Here is a 22,989-nt window from a genome sequence, read left to right on the forward strand (position 1 = left end):
TCACTATATATATAAGAATATATATTAAGAATATATATATATTAGTTTCTGCTTTATGATCAGCATTCCACATCCTAGAAATTTTGTGCTCTTGCACTATTCAACTTGTTTCAGAGTGCAATAATTAGGAGATTAAAAGCAGATTAATCCTATCAGAAGAGACTTTTTTTATATCTTCACTTGCATTCCTAGATCACAGCTTTTCAGTGATCCCCTGTTAACCCATGAAAGCCACTCAAAGGAACTGCAGGAATCTCTGAACAATCTGTATTTTCAGTCAGGCTTTGAGAGCTCCCAAAATGCTCTTGAGCCTCACGCGGACCAGTGCTGAAACACTGTAGTTTCTTCTATGTGCACAGAACCCAAGCTGAGACAAACCGCAGCCAGTGAAATTCCAGCCTCCCGCCCTCATTTCACAATTGAGCTCAGAACAAAAGGGAAAACAGAGTCAAACAAAACAGCACAGGACACACTTCCTTTATCAGACTGTTGGCTTTTCTGAGTAGTGAAAGTTCTCCAGGACTGAGCCTTATCTCAGTGAATAAAGACGTTAAACACATTGTGCTAGTGCAAAGCTACTTAACTTACATTAGCAGCCAACTTCTCCGTACTGATGTTGAACAAATTAATTTACTAGAAGAATCAGCTGTTCTTCTTATATCACGTTAGTTTATTAGTGAGATTGGGTACTACCTTTACACTCAGAAGGAACAGGAAATTCAGACTGATTCACAAGAACAAGCTGCTAATGGAAAAAGACAACAGCCATATGCCACGCTCCCCGCAGAAGTCTGCCAAGAGCTTGGCGTTCATTTTCCCACAGCACGTACTGTCCCTTTTGACAGAGCAGCCACACCTTTAATTATGGTTTTAGCTTTAGCATTATCTGAGATAAGCTATATGCAACTAGAATTTTTCTTGTATAAAAAGATAAAACAACAGAAATAAAGTTTCACAGATGTCTTCTTTACTCAAAACAATCCCATTTCACACATAGACAAGCATCCACCCTACTCAATTCTATAGTCCTCAGAACACTTACTTTCTCCAAAACCATACAGCAGCTTCAAGTAATTCTGCAACTCATCTTCAGACTCATGGCACTTTATTCTGTCATGATTTTTTTTTTTTTTTTAAATTTTTTAAAATAAAGAAACTATTAATTCATTTTTCTTCTCTTTAAAGGGGCAGATCAGGGAGTCTGGGAAAAGGAGAAGAGCAGGGAAAGTGGCAACAGGGGTGGAATTAAGAGATTATACAGACTGATAGCCAGTACGACTTTTTCTTCTTCCAACGATATAAGATATAAAGACAAGAATGATAAGGAAGCCAAGTGCCATGCCCACTGCGATGGGAATAAGAAAGTTCAGGTCAGAATCAGCAAAGCATTCTTCAGCTGCAGAAAGAAGAAAAACAAAAAAGCAAGGGAGAATAAATTAGTAAAGGAAATCAAGCACTAGAAACCAAAAGCAAGGAGCAAACGGACGTTGTTGAGAATTTACACTGTCTTAGATACAATCACAGAAGGGTAGGGGTTGGAAGGGACCTCTGATACAATAATATATCTAAGGCAAAATCAGTATTGAGTAAAGAACTGATAAGACTGATTTCTTTAAACACATATACTACACACACAATTGGTATTGGTAATATACTTCTTCCGATTTGTACATTTAATTTCATCTTCCTCTAGGAAGCAGTCCACTCGGATCAGAAATGTGAGGACGAAACAGCAGTCTTGAGCTTGTATTAGCTGATCACACCTCAGCGTTAACAGACATACAGCAACAAAGAGAGACAGAATGGTATGTCACTGCCTTGTCCAAGTGACTTCCCAAACCCTCAAGTCACCAGCACTTCTCTAGGTTCTAGACACGAAGAGGGCAAACCAAGTAACAAAGCAGAAACTTACTGAAAACTACAGAAGGCAGCCAAGAGACGTATGCTGAAAGCACTGAATGGAAAACACCGAAAGACTCTCTTTGGGTGGGTAATGATTTATTTTCAATCCAAATACAAGCAAAGGGTTATCAGTTTCAGCTGAGAACTACACAGACCTTACCAAATCAACATAGGAGCAGAAAAAAACCCCAAAGACAAGACAGCCATAATACTACAGTTATTTTTAATACACAGGTTGTAAAATATGTGATGAACGCCTTGCTGATACAAACACTCATGCAAGGATTAGCAAACAACGCTGGGAACCGATTCCGAACTCGGTGATACACCTTAGACACCCAGGCGGGGCTTGGCATTCCTCGCCTTTGTAAAGAAAGCAGATCTCCACCTCCGCGGTGCCAAGATGGGACGTTCAGCAAGACACGGTACGGTGCCTGTGAGCTGCTCAGCACTGTAAGAGTGATTGACTCACACACTTTTAATATCATGGAGCTCCTTATCAAGCTTTTTCGCTTGAGGTTGTATCAGAGCAGAGCACGCGTCATGCACCCATGCAGTGCTTTAGCAAAAGTTTTTGTTATTAAGTGCATATTGAAACCGTTTCAGTCTCTAACTGAATCACCCTTAGTTACAGGAAATTTACTGCCTTGATTTAGCTCACTACAGTCCAGAACGCTCTTGCCACAACACCTTCACGAAAGGCTATACAAAGCCTTTGGCTAAGAGGAAAGAAAACACACATGGAAGTTCAGCTCCTGAAAATACTGAACTCAGATAATCTGAAGGCACCCACTGCCAAGTAGAGCAACGCTTGGAAAGGGAAAAAAAAAAAAAGATAAAAAGGAAATACGCACCTTACACAGTGAGCTATTTCAAAATACTCTGACTACTGAGAAAGTATTTAAGCATCTTAAAAAGAGAGAACTGCATTTGACGTTTAGTTCACTTTGTTCACTGAAGACCAACGTACACAATTTAACTACGACATGGTGGGTAAGGGGTCACTGAATACTAAACATGAAGGAATTCCCTAAGGATGAAAGGTGCCCAGCAGGCAGCGACAGAATTCCCTTTCTCTCTTCGTTAAAGGAGATCACTGCAACACGCACCACCACGATATGGCACTGTTACGAGGAATTCCCAGGATAAAAAGGGTTTAAAGTTTCGTACCAGGAACGTTCCATCTTTTACCTCTCTCCGGTTTGCCACCGTTGCTGGCACACATCTATCCACGCACCGTTCCTGCGCAATGGTTAGAGGCTTCAGGGAAGTGTCTTCAGCTGCAGAACCTGGTAACTGCCCACCACGACAAACACGGCTCCACGTCCAGGCCAGGAAGAACAGCTTTTTCGATGTGTTTGGTTGAATGTGTCTCCATTCAAAATTTTCGCCCCCGACGTTTTTAGGCCCAGTAGAAAAGCTATCTTCCTAATTTCAATCATGAGATGCAACCAATAGCCCAGAATTTTGTGGTTTTATTAGTATATGCTATACAATAGAGAATACCGTGGTAAATTTCAAACAAACAAGCAAACAAAAGGCATGCAGTGGCTGGAAAAGCTTGAGAACTACTAGCATGGCATCTTTAAGCTAAAAGATCAGAAATCTTGTTATCTTAGAGCACAGTTTTAGTATTTAGTAAACTGTATATAAGGCACAGTTAATAGTAATCAAAACAACCCAGTCTTTTGACAGAACATAGCCATTAATATTCAACAACCACAAGCACGCAGAAGTTAAATGATGTTTCCACAGACCAGAACAAAACTATTTTTATTCACATAATGCTACCACACGTCTTTAATACTCTGAAATTAAAAGTGTTGTATTTTGGAAGAACTGAAATGAATTCATCAATCGATTATGAACCAGAACATGTTCTGTCCAACCATTAGGCTCAAACATAAACCATGACAAAACATTCTGTGTTATTTCTTAAGCAGGTTTGTTTTTAACAAACCATTTGCCTGACTTGGCAAGTAACCTGTCTTTTGAGTTCAGATTTGTTCTTTTTTTTTTTTTTTTTTAAATAAAGTTAAACTTTCTCATTTTAAATCTACTTGTATCCAGCATTTCTTGTAACCAAGAAGGTAAGCCAGTAAGTACCAGGACAACTAATGCCCCTAAACCTGCTCCTACTGCTATGGGTACAATGAAGCGCTCTACCTCTGGGCTGCAGCCTTCAGATAAATAGAAAAAGGGCAAGTTTGAAAAAGAAATGCATTTAAATAGAAGTATTTAACACTATAATCTCCCTCTAATTAATACCTTACCGCAACAGCACATCAGACACAAACCCCCAACCTCCTCCCCCTCCTCAAAATACAATAGCAAGAGTTCCCCTTCCCAAACACCGTAACTAACAGACTCATAATTCCATTCTATACTTTCTTGAAAAGCAGGTATGTGCATATTCCTGTAGATTTATCACTATTGTACACCACAAAGTCCAGTCTTCCTGTATATAGATACTCACTGCGAGCCTCCAGGAGAGACAATACTGGAGACAGAATTACAGTTAAAATAGTAATGCTTTGACAAAGAAAACAAGAGTGTTTACACTTATTAGAGGACAGCAGTAATCCCTGCTTGTTCCAAGTTTTGCCACAGACTCTCGCAGACTGCCTTGTACTGGTAATTTGATGGGAACTCGATGCCTGCAGTCCCATTGTACTTTAAATTCACTTTCCCTGATTTACATCCTTAGGAACCCCACTGTTAAGCTCTTTAACAAGATCCTATTAAAATATTTGTTTTTCTTCACATTAAAAAAGCTTCAGCTGACTTCAGCTTATGCTTCAGAAAGGTGCTCATGTTGTTCTGACTTTGTGTAGCAGATAAGAAGGTAGCTTTAACACAATGATTATTTAAGCAGTGCAGGCTAGAATCAAGAAGAAAGGGTGTAGCATTAGACCACACTTCTTCCTCTTGTCATATAGTTGACAAGATAGGCCAAAAAGAGGTATGGGAAAGGGAAGACTAGTGTCCCTCCTGATGCAGAAAGTATATAGTAGCACTGTTACCAGAAGAACTGGCAGCACAGGCAGCATCAACACAGCTTCTACCACAGAGGACGAAGCTATTAACCCATTCCCAGAAGGCTCCCTAATGCTCTCCCCCTTTTGCTGAACGCAGAGACCTGCCTCATTTCCCAGGATGACTGCAAGAAGAAACCGAACTGCACACCAGTCTGAGATGGCTAGCAAAATCAAATCACAAAACGTCTTGTCCGGATGGAGCTACCACTGGCAAAAAAGTTGACAAACAAATTTCTAACGACGAACCAGGCGTACAGTGTTCTCAGTCAGTGCCTAAGCTGTCTTCTGCCCGTGGACTGCGCCCAAGCACACTTCGGCATGTGCTGCAAAACAAAGCATTCAGACACAGGCAAGAGGGCTCTCCAAGGAGCACCTTCACCAGCTACACAACAGAATCTCAGATAAAGACTGATTGAAGCCGACCTCACTCAGTTAGTTTATTTCTTTTTTTTTTAAAAAGACAGTACAAGATGTCTGTTTCCAAATCAGTGAAAAAATGTGAACCAGTTTCCTTACGAAATAGAACAACCTTTATTATTTAGAGCACATGTTGAACAGGTTGACAGTTCCCTATGGAGCAATACATACAGGAAAACTAGTGGTTTTATAACAGGCAGTCAGGCAAAACTTAGATGTTTTTTGAACCAGTTATCTGCACATCAGTCCAGGAGTATTTTAATCTCTGAGCCAATACGCTTGCAAATTAATCTTAAGTTGCGGGTTTTTGCAAAGATACTTCTAATATTGTTGAATTTTGGGAGCAGTTTGCACTGATCTTCTATACTGTCCCTTGGAAACCGTGCACAGTTAAAAATTTGCATGGTTGCATGAATATAGTGTGGTAACTACTCCTTAACAGAAATGCATGTGTAACTGGTGCCACTGAACATCAGTCACAAAAATGCTAAAAATCTATACGAACTTCTCTGTTTGAGGAGATATTAATATGAAAGTCATTAGATCCACTTTTTTTTTTTTTTAATTAAAATGGTAAGTCTTGAAGCCTGTTTCAGGATTAAACTTACAGTAGTTCCCCACTTTCATTAAAATGAATTTCAGTAACTGATGCAAAATCCAAGCTGTAGACTAGAAGCTATAGTAAGCATTATCCACCCATACTTGCTTCCTTGGCTAGTGTCAAGAGTAAACTGTTTTTACAAAAAAAAAATATTACTGAAAGAAGTGTATTTTATGATTTGTACACAAACATGCCACAGACATCTCTACAGCCCTAGAAAACACTAATAAAACACTAAACCAGCTTTGATGCAGGCTAAACTCATTCTAAAGGGGGAGACAATGTTACGTTCATTAAATAACTGGTTTAGGCAGCTTATGTGATGACATATGCAAAAAAAGCCACACTTACCTAAAGGTCCAAGACTTTTTTTTTTTTTTCCATGCAGTAAAACCTATGTATTTCAGCACAAGGAGGCCAGAGAAGAGTTGTGCAGCAAGGGTTAGTCTCTACAGAGCTGCAGTTTAAGAATAGTCCAGTTGCACTGCATTTTTTAAGCTAGTTATCCTTTCCATACAGCAAGGAAAAACAGGTGTCATGGGTCCGTATCAGACTTGTTTGGCTTTTGCATTCTTAACAGTAATAAATGCTACACAGCAATCCAACACAAAGTACATTAAACATTCAGGATGCCAATGGCGGGCAGTTATAACGTAAATTTTGATTGGCAGAGAACCATTCAAGATGAAGATTTAAGGACAGCTCAAGCTGCAACAACTGGCTCATTAAATGAAAGCATCTTTAAACAATGGTCATTCAAAGCAACAAGACAGACCAGTTCTGTGCAAGTAAGATATAAAGTTAAGTGCACTTTAAAGTTCTGGAATATTTAGAAAGGTTATTCCCTTTAAACTGATGCCAGCAAAAAAGCTTGCATTAATTTAGCAGAACTCTGCCTCGGTTGAGTATTTCAGACGATTGCCAAGGTATAGTAAGTGATGAAGAATTCAGTGCCTAACAGTAATTATTTTTTTTGAAAGCATTTGGAAATGGCACTGAAGTCTTCCTATATTATCCACCATTTGGCAAGTATAGGTTACCCATTGTGTTTCTACAGCCAGGGTATAGGAATGGTTCCTGAAACTACACCAAGGCAGGAATAAACTACTCAAATTCTGTCAAAGCTAAGTAAGTTACTGCTGCCACTTCAAAAGAACACTTAATCACCAGCCTAAAGTTCAATTCTATGAAAAACGAAGTTGTTACTGGGCATCGTACAATCCCCGTTGAATACGAGTCAACACAGTGACTAACGCTGCCAGCTTAACCCACAATTATGACAACAACTAAGGAACGCAGAGGAGAGAAGCAAGTACAAATTCTATGCTATTCAGGGAATTGCCCAATGCACATCTAGAATGTGATCTTGTTTCAGGCTACAATTCGTAAAAAGCAGAGATAAATCCTAAACACTTTAGGGTTTTTGCAAGATAAAATCCTTAGCCTAGCAATTCACCCAGTATTTGACATCTTCAAAACAGCTATGAAACCCACGTCGTCTTCTTTGAGCAGGAAAACTAAAAATGTAGTTCTGCTTCATCTGAGACAAACATTCTCTGTTTCTCAACTCCAATTAGGTGTGGCTAGTAATTACTCCTAAGTTTTGGGTCTTTTTCGGACTTCAGAACTTGCACTTGCTTTGTTTAGAGTGAAATCAGAACAGGATTCACGTTTAGATTCACAAAGTTTGATATCCAGCATAGCTTTTTCTTCTGCCAATTATGTAAGCAACCACTATAATGGCAATCAAGCCAGCAAGTGCAGCACCAACTACAATTGGGATTAGAATGCTGTCATCATCCAGCGAGCACTCCTGGGCTGTAGGTGAAAAAAAGGTTGCAACAAGGAATAAATAAAGACAGAATACTTGCCAAGCGTGGTACAAAAATCTGTTTTCCTTAATAAGAAGTTGTTCAAAAATCAAGTATTACATCTTTAAACTAAGACAGAAAGAACTGCAGAGGTCTTATGGATACATCTAGCATATATTAAGCATTATAATCACTAGGAACGTTTGATAAACTACAGTAGGCTACCAGTTTAGGAGTTTTCATGTGCACAAGATCTGTACTAGCCAAGGGAGCAGCCATTCTTCTGCTTTTAAGACAGAACCAGCCTTATCTCTTTCATGCTTAAGGCAAGTCTGGTGCTTTTACGCATTAGGAATAAAGTGACCTCGATTTGGTATCAGGACCCTATCTAGAAAGAATGAAGACATGTTACAGAGAGATGAAATAACTACCATTAGGAGCAGAAGGCAGCTAGCTGCAACTTGAACTACACAGTGAAATGGAACCTCTTTACAATGTATTATGATAGTGTTTACCCTGCATACAATTGTATACTTACCTCTGCCTAAAAAAAAGTTCAAAAATCTGCACCCAATCTACTTGTCAACAGACTAGTCTGGTCTGGTAAGACTGTACTGCAAATATTATCATGAAGTACAAAGGTCAGATTACACTAAAGATCAAGAAAGATGTCATTTAACCCATTCCAGTTTTCCCCGGACAAAACCAGGATAATGCAGCAAACAAAGATTTTTAAATCTTTCTTTAGTTCTGGATATTCAACACTGCTTCTGAAAGCAGCTCCGCCAGTTCATTTTTCCCCCCCCACACTCCTATCTCTTAGGCTGACAGGTAAAAAGAAACGAAACAACTCATGGTATTACCAGAGTCCACTTCTGCTAAAGTTTTGTCCCATTTTCTTATACATTTGAGTTACAAAAAGCTGTATGTCAAGATCATGTCAGATTAACTTCTAACCTATTCCACAAGGCAATGCTTAAGTCCCTCTTCAGTGTCTCTAGTTCCTTCAAGTTTTATGAAGGACAACCAACATACCTAGCAGACATTTTTTAACTGAGAACAAGGCTTTCCTTGAACTGGAATGGCAGTCTCAGAACCCCTCTTCATTCCATGTGTAAAAAAACCCCAAAAACAAACAGAAAAAAACCCCAACCAACAACGGAACAAGAGCTTAAAAAATAAAGTGCTTGTGCCCAATGCTGGTGCTTTTTAGCAAGTAAGAATTTTGCAAGAATTAACAAAAAAACAACTCTTACCTTCTGAGAACTTATTTTCCCTCACAAGGAATGGCTGAATCCATAGATTAAAAGTATGTATTTGAAATTCTTCATTAATCTGAAGAGTTTGCTCTTTTCGGCACATATAAGAACTACCAAGGAAAGCATCCCACTTGCTGAAATTGTTGTTATCTGCATTTGAAATGACTAAAGAAAGGGGGGGAAGAAAAAAAAAAAAGGAAATTTGCATGCCCACTTTAAACGCAAGAGAGTTGCTAATACAATCTAATATAATAAAAAAAGAGGGGCCAACTTTTCAACACTGACTACTCTGAAAAACAAGGTAGTCTGAAGTGTGATTGATCTGCTTAACCAAAAGAAGTCAGGCACTGAAGTTACTACAGTACTTGGCAGTAACCTGTCCTCCTTACAGACTGACATCAAGCTTTCCTTGCACCTCTGCTCATCCCAGCACTGCAGAGTTGTCAGCATTTGCCCTTTAGTGCCCTTTCAACTGCAGTACCATGACAAGCAACTTTTAAGAAAACCATACTTCTGATTTGGAAAAAAGCATGCTTAAGTTTTTGAAGGACTGGTCTCTTTCCCCAGCGAGAGCTAAGTAGAAGTGGTTGGAAGATACAGCAGCATCTTCAAAGACGGCAACAGCTGGTTTAGGAAAAACAAAAAGCTTCAGGAGTTGGTACAACCGTATTATTTCAGACCTCAAAAAAATTATGTTACTGAAAACAGTTATAAAGAAGCCCTCTTAATTTACACATGTTTATCACAAAGTAAGAGACCCCACTAGCAGAAGTTTCAGGAAAAAAGGATGATCCCACACTGCTGTTTAAAGTAGCTCTTACAGCCATTTCTGCTTCTTACTTTTGTTCCTACCAACTTAAAGTAGGAAGTAACAGTAAGCAAGAACAGCACTGGGGGGAAAAAGAAAAAAAAAAGTCAGAAGTATCTGATAAACACAGACACTGAATAAAAGCTTACACTTGCTTTAAGGCAGATACTGTTTCTTACCAGAACCATTCAGCCGGTTGAGCAGTGTAACATTGACCTCTTTCAGGTGGTATTTTTGTACGTTTGCACTTGCGTTTCTCTGTTTAAGAAGCAAGAACCAACTGTCAGTGTGCAACTCTGCATTCGTAACCTTAGGAACACATGCGTTACAAAGGCTAACACATTTACCACAGTCTTACATTTTCTACATTAACCCAATTCCCCATTTGTCCTGAGGCAGTCAGCCAGCCAGTTCCACTTCCTACAAGGGAACAGCCTTCCACCAGCAAGTGACAGAAGGATTTTACTATAAGTGATCATCACACATGCTGTTAAAGTGGAAACTAGTTTAAAATAAAAGAAGTTACTTACAACAACAAATGTGAAACTAATCAACGTGCTATTTCCATCATTCAGTTTCAGAGTAGCTGTTGTGTTGCCACATACACCATCTGCACTAGTTGTCTTTGGATTGATGTTGATCAGAAGAGGCTGAAATACAGACATAGCGTGTCAAAGACATGCAGCCATGAGGAATCCACTGCTCCAGTCAGCAGCAGCCTTAGATAGCCAGCCTTAGAAGAGCTTGTAATGAAGATGACAGCAGGGAGATTGAGCCTGGCTACTACTGAACCAAGGCTACCCGAGTTTAGTTACACACTGGTAATACTGAAGCAAACAAATCGCCCAGCAAAGTCTTACTTTGTTGACTTAATACAACAGGTTATCTTTGGCTCCCTCTGTGGGGAAAGACAGTATCTGCAGGGACCAACAGCCTTAAAAAGCTTAAGAAAGTTCCAGGCTTTTAATGATGTTAAGAGGTACTCCCAGTAACGAGTCACATTGAATCCCCATAAGGTTTTGAAGGTAGTTATTATGCCACCAAACGATCCTGATGTCAGTACGTACAATACTTAGGGGCAGCTCTGGACAGCCAGCAGCGTACAAAGCAAATACCCTGCACTCTCATTTCATACCAAATAACTACAGCAACCTTCCCACTCTTCTAAAAGAGAAGCACAGCACCTTGTCTTGGGAAACGTTGAGCTGCAGCCCCACACTAGCCAGAAAACAAGTTTTATTTCCACTTTCAAGAGAATAGTTTCCTGTGTCTGGAGCCTGCACAGGTTTGGGAGCAGTGGTTGGAGCAGGCGATGAAGTGGTGGTAGATGCGGTAGTTACGTTCGCAATAGTGGGCGGAACAGTAGGTGCAGAAGTAGGCGTATCAGCACGACATCTAGACTCTGAAAAGAAATTTCAACCACCATTTCAGTGCTGAAATTTTATTAGAATCTTATGACTCAGAGGTCAGTTCAATACAGATACCAATTTCCCTGTTGATATCTAGGCTCGTTGGGAGTCTGCTAATTACCAAGTCAGAAGCCTCAAACTCAGCACTACGGCACAGTATCCCAAGCAATTTACAGCTACCCTTTATTCTCAGAAATTCTGTACTGCCCACAGTTTTAGCTCCATGTGGCATATGCAGTACTACTTACCTCCACCACATGTGAGCGAAACACACAGAGATAGCCACGTGGGTATAAAAGCGTGGTGTGTATTTAGCTGTAGATGAAGTAAGCAACCCTATTAAGCTTTATGCAGCAGGATGATGTGCTCATCTCTTTTGAGTAGTTGAGCTACGGGATGAGACAACAGGCTCTGGACTATTAAAATGAAAAAGCAGAGGCTACACTGAAAATGGAAGGCAGTCAGTTAAATACCTTGAAGCTCAAAATGATCTAGTCAGCAACTGTAGTTCTGAAATGCTTATTTTTAATACCCGAATTACTGGAATACACACTATTAGACTGCCACCTTGGCATGGGAACAATCTGCATTGTTATATACTACTAAATCCATCCTACTAATCTATTTTTCCAGGAACAAGGAAAGATGTACTAAAGGATATTTACATCAACACTATTCAACACAGCACATCTTAGAACTGGTGGATTCTTTATTATGGGACTTTGCTCCCTGCACTAAGGTACAATACAAAAAACCCCTCATTCACAAACTGAAACGCTCACCTTTTTTACCAATTGTGCCATTCTGAACAAAAGCCTGCACAGTAACATTCCAGAAAATCTGTGTTACGTTTTCAGCTTCAAGAGAGTCAGTACTATGACACACAAAGACGTTATTCAGTTGAACTGGATGCATAGTATCCTTTACAACAACAGTAATTGGTCCTACAAATAAGCAGAAATATTTCAATGCCATATGAACTACAAGAACATTTACAGGTAGTGTTATGTTTTATGTAATTCCGTAAGACAAAAAGATAACCAAGTTTAACAATCCTAACCTCTCTTGAATGTTTTACCTAGGTGTCCTGACCTGAAGTGCTAAGTAAAGCTTCCAGAACTAGGCAAGGCATTAGGAAGGTGAACCCTTTTACTTAAATTTTTATTTATGGAAAGAAATAATCCTATTATTAGTAGGTATTAGTACACAGGAAGCCTAACACGGTACTGCTTTGCTAGGTCAAGTAGTGCACATTAAAACGCATCTTCCATACTCCTGATGTCTATCAGCAACACCTCACTGAGCAAGGCTGTTCAAACAGGCAACCCTCCCCTTCTGTTCCACCTCAAGGAATCACACATCCAGTGAAGCTCACTAGTCTGTATCCTCATCTAGCAGGCAGCTATGATGAACAACAGGCAGTATATGGCATAGAAGTCGTTAGATACATTATTAGTCCTTCTCACTCCGAAAAAGCCAACCAAGGTCAGGTACATGAGACCTGACGCTTGCAGCCGAGGTTGTTTTGCAAGGAGGATTCTGCACAGAGCATTACCTTTTCTTTTAGCATCAGGAAAAACAGCAGTATCGTTGGTGTTGTAGGTAAACGTGATGAAGTCCCCCTGGTAAGTTTCATTGGTTTTTGTAAAGTTAACGCTCCACGAGTGACCTCCTCCAAACTGTACTGCCAGAAGCGCAGCTTGTGTGTCATTCCCACAGACACTCCCATTGTGTGTCACACTGGATGACAAATTCAAGGTTGTGCTTTTCTACAACAAAAGGGTGATTTTAAATATTTCCACAGGTAGCAGTTCTTCCCCATGACAAGGTTATAAGCCTCCTGGAGTTAGAGGGAACTTTTCACATGATCAGTGAGATTATTTTAGGTTATTCTAGAAAGATACGAAAAAGGCTCCCTGACTTAGAAAGGAGACATATCAGGTTCATGTATGCAAGTACAAATCTAACTTGGCTGTAAGTCTTGACCGCGCTGAGCTGCAATTTACATTTACTATTTGGGCTGAGAACATTAACTACACTGATACACAAAACCCACCAAGTTTGAGCAGTATGCCACGTAGAGTAAGTGCCACAGGGCACTTTCAGTTATTTGTATTATTAATTGAGAACTTACACTTTGTTTTAAAATGAGTATTTACGAATACTCCTAACAACTGACTTAGTAAAAAACCAAACACCCCAGGCAAAAAAGTGAACTTAAACTTTTACCCAGGACAAAATACAGTTCTCAACAAAAATTACCTCCAAATACTTACATAATCACTACTGTTTGTTTCATATTTTATCAAGAATCTCATCATCCATTTTGCATACAGACACGTAGCATTAGAGGCATCCTTTACATCTACTTCCACTGCATAGGACTGGAAAAAACCTGTAAGATATGATTACTGGCTATTAAAACATCGCTTTTACTTCCTTTTCCAGAACCACTTAAGAGGACAGTTCACTACAAAGTAGTAAATTATTTCAAGACTGGGTTCAATTTGCCAGACACTGGAAGAGTAGAGAGATTTCTAAAAAGCGTTAATACTAAGAAGCACACCACAAAGTTATCAAAGCTAGGTAAAAAATGTGAGAACGTTTTATAGTCTATTTACCTGACAAGGACTAACAACCTAAAGGAGCATTAGCCTGCTGGTGACAAACCAAGTAAACTGAAGTGCATGAACACAGCACTTAGTGTACTGCCTGTAGACCAGGGTCTTCCTATTATTATCAGCTCCATCTCCTCCAAGAGAGGAGACCGGGCTGCCTTCATCGTGCTCCCACAGTCTCGGGCTCAGAAGAGATGGATGTTACATTCCCTTTACATTTTCAGAGCACTTTTGACAGCTGTTGGCTTCTCAACCCAGTGAATCTCAACAGAGGCGTTCGCCCACGCTCGGTTCTGACGTGACGTGCACGGTGTGACCGTTGATCCCGAGCTGCCGGCCGGGGAGCGGGGCTGACCGGACCCACCCGCGCCGGTAACACACCGCCTGCCAAGCGCCGCCCGGCCGGGCCAGCGGCAGACCAGCCGCCCTGGCCGCCAGGCCCGCAGGCCAAAACACACGCGTTGGCCGCCCGGCCTGCACCCCGGCCCGGGAAGGGCACCTGGCCGGCCCCACCGCTCCCCTCCCCGCCGCCCTCCGCCCCCGCCACCGAGCCACAGGGTTCCGCTAGGCCGGCCCGCCGCGCCCCGCTCCCCCTCTGCGGGTGACGGCAGCCCCCGCCCCGGGGAACCCGCCGCCGGGCTGAGGCGGCCCCGGGGCCCGCCAGGACCTCGGCAGCGCGCGGCGCCCCCGGCCGCTGCCTGACGCCGCGTCACGTGCGCAACGGGGCGGGGGAGGAGCGGCACCCCCCCACCCCCCCGCGCCACCGGCCGCCCGCAGGCCCGCCGCCCCCTCGCGGGCCCGGGGAGGGCCGCCGCCCCGCTCACCGGAGGTGCCGAGCAGCAGGAGGCAGAGGAGGCAGGAGGAGGCGCGGCGCGGCGCCATGCTGCCGGCGGCGGGGAGAGGCGGCGAGCGGCGAGCGGGCGAGGCGAGCGGGCGCGATCGCGAACTCGCCATCGGTCATGTGAGGGGAGGGGCGGCGCCGCCGCCGCCGCCCGCGCGCCGCCAATCGCCGCGCCGCGTCTCGATTCGATGGCTCGCGGACAGGGCGCTCGTCGCGCACCGCCTCGGGCGGGCGGGCGGCGGGGCGGTGCGGGGCCGCCGGCACCGGGGGGCCGCGCCTGCAGAGGCGGGTTGGGGGCGGCTGGCGTTGGGCCGCGGCACCTTTGCTGGATGCCTGGGGCTGCTGGAGGCTGGGAAGGGCAAGCTGAGAGGAGACACGCGTTCAAACAAGTTGAATGTAGAGGCTTTCAGTGCAAAAAAATAAAGAATAAAGATATTTTCCATGTTTACAATAAATAAAATGGAGGAGGAATGGGCTAAATTGCCCTCAATATTTAAGTCGGTGGTGCAGGAGCGGCAGAGCACGGCGGTGAGTTACCTGCAGGCTCAGGGGACCAGGCAGGCCTTCCCTGGGGACATGGCTCTGCTTTAGGGCTGGGGCAGCCTTGGGTCCCCTGCCTTGGGTGCCCTGCCTTGGGTCCCCTGCCTTGGGTGCCCTGCTTTGGGTCCCCTGCCTTGGGTGCCCTGCCTTGGGTCCCCTGCCTTGGGTGCCCTGCTTTAGGTCCCCTGCCTTGGGTGCCCTGCTTTGGGCGCCCTGCCTTGGGTCCCCTGCCTTGGGTCCCCTGCCTTGGGTGCCCTGCTTTGGGTGCCCTGCCCGGGGTGCCCTGTGCTGGGTCCTCTGCCTTGGGTGCCCTGCCGGTGTCCTCCCGGCTGGCATGGCTGTCCATCCTCCCGCGGCACCCAGGGCCGACCAGAGATGGTCTCGGGCTGTCCGGGGAACTGTGGCACCACCGTGACTGGGCAGAAACCTTTCCAGCGATGGCCTCTGAAAGGCAGGGAGGGAGTTGGCACCAGCACCCAGAACTGGGCTGCTTTGCTGCATTTTCACTGATGCCAAAATGCAAAACATGGGGCAGAAAGAAGGTGGGAGAAAGCAGCTGCCTGGTGCGAATGAGGGAGAAAAGAGCCAGTGGGGTGGAGGGGGGAAGAAGGTAGGAGTGGACAAGAATTGGTGGATTTGAGATTGGAATGAGGTATAAAATATGATGGATGTTGGATTGCAGCATGAAGAATATTGATGAGGGGTAAAAAAAAAAAAAAAGCTGGCTTGGCAAAGGAAGGGGAGATGGGGAAGAAGAGATTGAGGCTGGGAGACAGCAAGGATTATGGCAGGCAGATGCTCAGCTGCCTGAGGAGACAGGAGCTCTATATTCAGCAAGGAAGGGTCCTCCTGGAATAACAGGAGCTGTAGGAATAGTATTTTGAATAATGGGGCACTAAGAGACATGCCCAGTTATGGGGGAAGAAAATGAAAGCTCTTGCAGAAGACAATAAACCGCATAGACCTGATACAGTGAGACAGTGGGAATGTAGACAATGTTGACAGGAAAGAAGTTATGAAGTCTTGAGGAAGATGAAATGCAATTTGTGATTAAATGGGAGTTAAACACCCTCAATTGTATACTTGCAACGCTGTACTTTTCCAAAGAGTATCACAAAACCAAACCCGGCAAGTCAGGACCACCAGTGAAACCAGTGCATTGTACAAATGGTCCATGCACAAATGCTTGTGTGGTCAGACATGTTCACTGTGTCTTTGCATTTCTTTTTGTGCTTAATAACTGCACCTAGAACCAACTTATCATGCATATTACATACCTGCACATGCGTTATGTCTAAGCATCGTTGCGTGTGAGTATCAGGATTCATGTAATTTCAAAATAAAGACTACTTTTTTATTTATTCTTTGGGCTTAATTTACTGAAAACTTATCTGAAGAAATAAACTTTATGTTTGAAAACCAAGCCAGCACTTGCTGTAGGCTGTGAGGGAGCATCCAGTAAGAGCAGCACAGACGAAACCACGAATTCTGAAAGCAGCAAGTCTTTCGTCTTTCTCACCTCCACCGCAAAGAATGGGGCGTTTCAGAGGCTAGGGCGAGTCCTGCTGCTGGGGCTTTTACCTTTCCTCAGGCTTCACTGTTTTAGTGCAAATTCCTGGTTTTGAAAAGTGATCTCTCAGGGAGTTAGGAGCAATTAAATTAAGAGGATTTGACTATTAAGAGAGAGAGACAGTGAATTAGGCTTTAATTAATTGGAGGAGGAGAAAATGATTGGTACGTTCAGGCAGTTTGTTTGGTGGAATGTCTCCTTTTGTATCAGCTGGAACATTTACTTCAGGACATGTGGCTTTATGTATAAACATTGGTATGTTCAAACACCCCCTTGTTCTGAGTGAAGAATCTGGAATATTTTGCTCTCTTGCTAGCACATAGGAAATAGACTGTAAAATGACTAGGTGTTCTGCAGACATAAAAGGAAGACTGGTTACCTTGATTCCTTTATGCCGATTTAGTGAAGTTTGAAATGAAATCAAATGGTAGCTGGCATAACAAGCAAATCCGTTTCTGTTTAATAACAGAACAGGAGTAGCAACTGGTGTAGGATGAAAAGAACAGTGTAGTTTATATCATTTAGCATAATGAAAAATATATCATCGTTACTATCAGAACGCAGATTATTCTCTTTCTTTCTTTGCACCTGGTTGCTTTGCTCTCCTTGTATCTCCACCCCTGCCATGTAACTGTGTTGCACGGGGGCTTTGTGGTATTACAGTGTTTTATGAGTTCTCAGCAGGTGCACTTTTTGTTCGGAGGTTTACTTCTTGCTTGCCATCAGTGAAGACAAATGAGAGGACGTGTCGTTCCTCCCTTGGAGCTATGGCAAAACAATGTATGGGCTAATCCCGCTTCAGCTCAGTCAATGCCAAACTGGCTGTAGGAGTAGCTTAATGGAAGGATGGAGTTGTATCAGTTCAGAGACTGTGAACTGGTGTTTATGTAACTGTCACGCAATATGACAGGAGAGACCGACGTGCCTGTGGTGTGTGTACATCAAGGCTGACCCTAGTGACAACGTGGGAAGTGATGAGGCAGCCACAAAAGCTGCCCAAAGGGTTTCTTGCCCTTGTGTGGGGTCCTTGGGGAGACCAAAGGATCAAATTCCACCTGCAGGGAGCTGGTACAGCCACCTCGCATTCACGTACGGGGGGAAGTTTGACCAGCGAAGCCCACGTGCTCCAGCCTTCTGAATGTGTCAGAAGGTTGTTAAAAACAATGTGTTCTTGCGTCAGCACAGTGATAGTCTCCTCTTGCCCAGCCAACTGACAGAAGTTTGGTTTTGGCACTGTCCTCCCTAAACAGAGAATTTTTGGGCAGTTCCCAAAGCCTGTCTCCTGTTTGTAGCTCTGGAGGGAGCAAAATGAAACTCTGTTCCTCTCTCGTTTAACAAATCTTCCAGCTTTCCTTAGGAAAAAAATTTAGTGGTTGGGGTCAGCTGTTGTCTGATTCCTCTTAAATTCCATGGAAAGCTATTTTATTCAGTACTTGCAGGATTCGAACTCTAACAAATATCCACTGCATCTTATTTGTCATGACTAATTTCTTTGTTGATTGTGTTGGTCTTAAAGAATGGTAAGTTTTATGTGATAGTCAGACTTCAGTCACATAAGATTGAACTCATATGATCAGCTGCTTCCTTTAACGATAAGGAGACTTACCATGATGCAGAGAAAATGCCTTACCCTTTTGCTTACTAGAGAGAAATGATTTTGCATTTGGCGTGATTTTGGGAGCCACTGATGGATGCCAAGCTGGTCCTGGTTTTCTAAGACATTCCTTATGTTTATTGCTGGATGTGATAATGAGGACTGTAATGTTTCTGGACGGCATTACATTTTTACTGCATGTTATACTTAGTCTGATGTCAGTAGTTTTAAGAAGGTACTGACATGTACTGAGAACAAATACGCAAAACCTTATGATTTCTTTTTAAAGTTTTGGTTTGTCAGAGAATATAAATTCGTGCCTAATTTCAAGTGTATAGGCTGTTCTGTGACTTTCAATCACATCATATTCTTGATGTCCAGCATATGCTTAATCCTTTGTGAATCCTGTCACAGTGTCAGCTGGTTAGATATTATGCCTGCAACCGAACTCTTCTAAACCCTGGGACTTGCAAAAATTGATGGATGTGTGTGGTCTGAAGTAAAGCGTCCAGTGTTTAATGAAGCACTGAGTAACTTGATGTTTCTCATCTCTGGTGCAGAAGAGTACAGTTTGTGATAAAAAGAAGAAAGAGATCATACCTCGGACATGCAGTAATTTTATTCTAATGTATTTTTATTTGTTCTTTTAGTTGTCTCTTTAAACACCATGGCATTTTCTGTATTTTTTCTCGGGACAAGATTATGGCAAAACCTTTCCAGGAGGCAGAGGAAGGATTTGGTACCATTTCACATGGCCGGGGGTGGGGGGGTGGGGGGGGTGGAAAGAGGAAAAGATTAATGCTGGCCAGAGTGGTCACAGATACACTTTGCAGAGGGGGTTGAACCACGGGGACCTTCTTGGGACTGTGCCAACAACTGTGAGAGTTACAGCTATTCACCAGAGTTTTCCTTCTCATGCACCCCTAGTTTGTAGCCTGGGGAATAAGGATTTGCTGTGAGCCGGACACCATAACAAAGACCATACTTTGGCCAGCACAGCGTGACACCTGCAGTGCTTCAGCTGTGTATGGTAGCCTGCTTCACGGTACGAGAGGGATGACTCCCGCTAGCCCTGCTGTGCTAGCTCTGAAAAAGTCGCTTATCATCTAAAACGTGTGAAAGCTGTGGTTCACTATTGCTCTGAGCAGATGGCAGTTTCTGAGCTGTCAGGTTTCTGGAGGAGGTGGTGGTAGGAAACCAAACCATTAAATGCTGCTGCAGGAAAGTGCTGAGTCAAGACTGGGGCAATCACGTGAAATACCAAAAAAAGAAACCTTGGTGGGGAGGTGAAGAGATCAGAGAGCAGGCTGGAGCAGACAGCTGCAAAACTTCCTGCAGAAGCACTCTGAAGCCTGGTGGTGTGACCCAGCTGGAAAAACACATTCCCAGCTTAGCAGGAAGAAGGCGGCGGTGTTTCGTCACCAGCCTGTTACACAAACACGACTCCTGTGCACGCAGCTTGGTTTGAGCGCACGCTGGCTGCCCGGGGAGGTGAAAGCGAAGCAGGAGCTGGGCTTTGGCATGGTGCTCCTTTGCTGTCCCACTGCGGGCACCCGGGATGCTGTGGGATGCAGGGTGAGGTGGTACCATTGGCGTTGGGGCACCCTGTGGTGCTCCGAAGCGTTTCCAGCAGCTGCTGGATGTGACGTGTGCTAGAGCACTCGGCAGCTGGGTTAATGCGTGGCAGCCCATGAGACTGGTGCATTTTGCGAGTCACGCCAAGCTACTTCTGGATGTAGATCTGTTTAATGTGAAAAAAACTTGACTGACAACACATTCTCTGGGCTTGTAACAGCAAAGTAGAAAAATGTCAATACTCTCAGTTTTGGGTTTTTAATTGACATACATTCCTAACTTGCTGGGGATACATCTGTCAGCTTCAGAGCAGAAATGATTTTGTGAAAATGACTGGCTCTGCACGAGGCACCTCCCACTTCCAACTCTTATGAAAGATGTGTTGACTAACTTGTTTTCTGAGAAATTTCAGCAGGAAAGGAAGTTACATCTAAAATACAGGGTTGGAAGGGAGACTATGCGTTATGGAGGCATTTTCATATCTGGATATTTTAACTGCAGGACTTCAGTGTCTAGAGTGACATTACATCCCTTTTACAGAGGGCACATCAGGGCAGATGATCTACGTAATAATGATAGAGTTGATTAGTCTACAGTTTCGAGCTCTGACAGAGGTAGGAAACGAGGCTTGGCAAACCCTGAGCTAACAGCTGTTCACCACATTGTCCTGAGCAACAAACTCTTCTGGGGAACTCTCTCTCTCCAGTTTGAGGTGGCGTGCCTGCTTCATGCTTTTGTAGCTAGGATTTGAAGCAGCAGCCACTGCTGTAGGAATGAAGAAACTGAGAGGATACGCAGACAGTGCCAGTTCTGCAAGCATCAGAATCGCAGCCCTTTGGTTGCAGAACCAGTTCGCTGTAGGAGTGAGCCTCACCTACTCCCTGGCTGCAGCCTACAAGCAAGCCTTACCTGCGTGGTGACAAGGTTTCAGCTCACCTCTGCAGAGGCTGTATTTTGTAATCTTTGTTCCCATCTTATGCTCAAATGCTGTACCTCCACCCCAGCACGCACCTGGCAGAACTTGGTCTGCAGTGTCTTGCCCAGCCTTTAGTGAAAATTGGTAAAGCAGCCTTGCTTTGAGCCTCAAACTAGCACTAACTGAAAGATTTTCTTGATGCAGTCAAGGGACCGCTTTTGAAAAAGGTAAATTGTTCTCAGATGTACTTAAAGCCTCAGAGACTAGACAAGGGTAAACCAGATATTGTGATAATTTCATATGAGGTTTGGCCCGGGAGAGGAAAAAAGCTACATATTACATGAACATCTTGCTAATAATCCAGCACTGATATTTCATGCTATATTAAAACTACTTAACACTCCAAATGGTAAAAAGAAATCCATTCCATATAATCTGCGATGCAATTGCATACTAGACCCTCTCTATTTGCAAAGTCACAGTGACTAAGCTTTGCAAAGAAGCATTACAGCCCTTGAGTCCTGCAATGGCTGGGAATTATCGGTCTGATACCTGACCCTCTGCATGCCTGGATTGCATAAAGCATCTAAATGTTGGATCTACTGGAAGAGCAGTTACTGCAACTTCCTTATTACTGAGAATATTGTTAGATGGAGCAGAGCCTATTTTTGAAAAGACAAAACTTCGTAGCAAAAGCAAGTTCAGATTACTTAGGCATTTTAATACAGAAGTACCTAGTGATATCCCCGTTTTCCTCCAGCTCCAAAATACAGGTGTTTCAAGCTGACAAACAACTGATTGTTTTAAGGAGTAAGCTAAAGAACTATCGCCAATGTTATAGAAGAAATCTGATTAACTGTGTTCTTCTCTCTGAAGAGTCTCGGTTAGCATTAGTGGCTCAGCATTAGCAGCTAAAGCAGCTGAAGCCTTAGGCCGCAAGAGCTGTCCAAGCGTAAACTTCTGCTAGAACTGCTGCTAAGAAATCACTGAATTCAGCGGATACGAGTGGAATGAATCAGATAAGGACCAAGGAGACAATTCCAAGAGAACCAAGTAACTTCAGAAGGCGGCCAGCCCAGCAACAGTGAAATCCAGTAAGAAATCAAGAGACCACCAGAATTAGGTGATTGGACTTGGGGATCAGGTGATGGGTGGAATGGGTATAACTGGGAGGCATGGGTTGGGGTAGGGGACCCTCTCTGCAGGCACCCAGCTCAAGCTGTAACCAAAGAACTAATAAAAGACTTAAGTGGAAACCTTCGCTCGGACTTGGCATTCTCAGCAGGATCCTAGGGTCGGACCCTGTTACAGTGGCTGGGATGCATAAATTCACAGCAATCAATAAAAATTTAGTATTTGTTGGATATGTACTACCTTTCCTAGGCTTAAGAAAAGGGGTTTATCTACAGTGCTGCAATGTCTTACTGATTTTTTTTAAAAAAAATTAACTTTCAAGTTACTTTTTTTCTTTTGTTTATATGCTAATACTCATTTCCCATGAGCAGCAGCAAGAGAAGTTATGAGTCATTTTGAACATGACCTTGTATCGGTTACTTAACCAGAAGAAGAACCTGCTCTGCTGTAGGTCAATCGACATCCATTGCTCCTCTTCCCAGTTAACTCCATATTTACAAGATACCCTTTGCACAAAGTCCAGCGTCTCTCAACCCCTCAAGTGTTTTGAGGCGTTCATTTTCTAAAAATACCACAGTACATTCACAGGCCTTTACATCTTTAAGGGGGTTAAAAAAAAAAAAGGTAAATCCAAAGCTACCACGTTAAATTTGATTTGGCACCAGTTTCTTTCAAAATCAGGAGAAAGTACTGTAGCGTATATTGCACTTCACCCAGTAACAGAAATTAAAAGTATTTACTGCTCTCCGGTGTTTTTGTCAGAGTGGATAGCTCTATCAATCTCCAAATATCCATCTGCTTCTGTAGGATTTTTTTTTTTTTACAACAAAATTCTGTAGGATTGTGGAGAACGTAGGAAGTAGGAAATATTCTAAGGAGAAACTGTTAGCGGAGAACCCACCCCAGACATTTAGATGCCTCCAAGTTACAACAGAGAACGCAAGCACCTGAGCACT

The 22,989-nt window shown here is 43.2% G+C and overlaps 1 protein-coding gene across 2 annotated transcripts; it reads right to left on the reverse strand.

Moving 5' to 3' along the window:
- Nucleotides 1–1,253: 1,253 nt before the first annotated feature.
- LAMP2 (lysosome associated membrane protein 2) lies at nt 1,254–14,748 on the reverse strand. Of its 2 annotated transcripts, none has more exons than XM_086469948.1 (9): nt 14,688–14,748; nt 13,522–13,640; nt 12,801–13,014; nt 12,028–12,189; nt 11,021–11,238; nt 10,367–10,486; nt 10,016–10,094; nt 9,026–9,193; nt 1,254–1,396 (listed from the first exon to the last, which is right to left on the reverse strand). In XM_086469948.1, exons 1-9 carry the CDS (start codon nt 14,743–14,745, stop codon nt 1,254–1,256), a joined length of 1,281 nt encoding a protein of 426 aa, XP_086326074.1. In that variant the 5' UTR covers nt 14,746–14,748. The 2 variants fall into 2 exon arrangements, with proteins under 2 accessions (XP_086326074.1, XP_086326073.1); XM_086469947.1 differs by lacking the exon at nt 1,254–1,396 and adding an exon at nt 3,358–7,776.
- Between the last annotated feature and the right edge of the window lie 8,241 nt (nt 14,749–22,989).

The sequence above is a fragment of the Leptosomus discolor genome, chromosome 9 (assembly GCF_034619465.1).
Source record: "Leptosomus discolor isolate bLepDis1 chromosome 9, bLepDis1.hap2, whole genome shotgun sequence".
NCBI lineage: Eukaryota > Metazoa > Chordata > Aves > Leptosomiformes > Leptosomidae > Leptosomus > Leptosomus discolor.

Coding starts and splice junctions, on each gene's coding strand:
- LAMP2 (XM_086469948.1), bottom strand. CDS start 14,745: ATGGCGCCGCGCCGCGCCTCCTCCTGCCTCCTCTGCCTCCTGCTGCTC. Junction 13,015..13,521: donor AAACAAACAGTAGTGATTAT/GTAAGTATTTGG, acceptor CTTTTGTTGTAG/AAAAGCACAACCTTGAATTT. Junction 11,239..12,027: donor TGGCACAATTGGTAAAAAAG/GTGAGCGTTTCA, acceptor ATTTCTTTTCAG/AGTCTAGATGTCGTGCTGAT.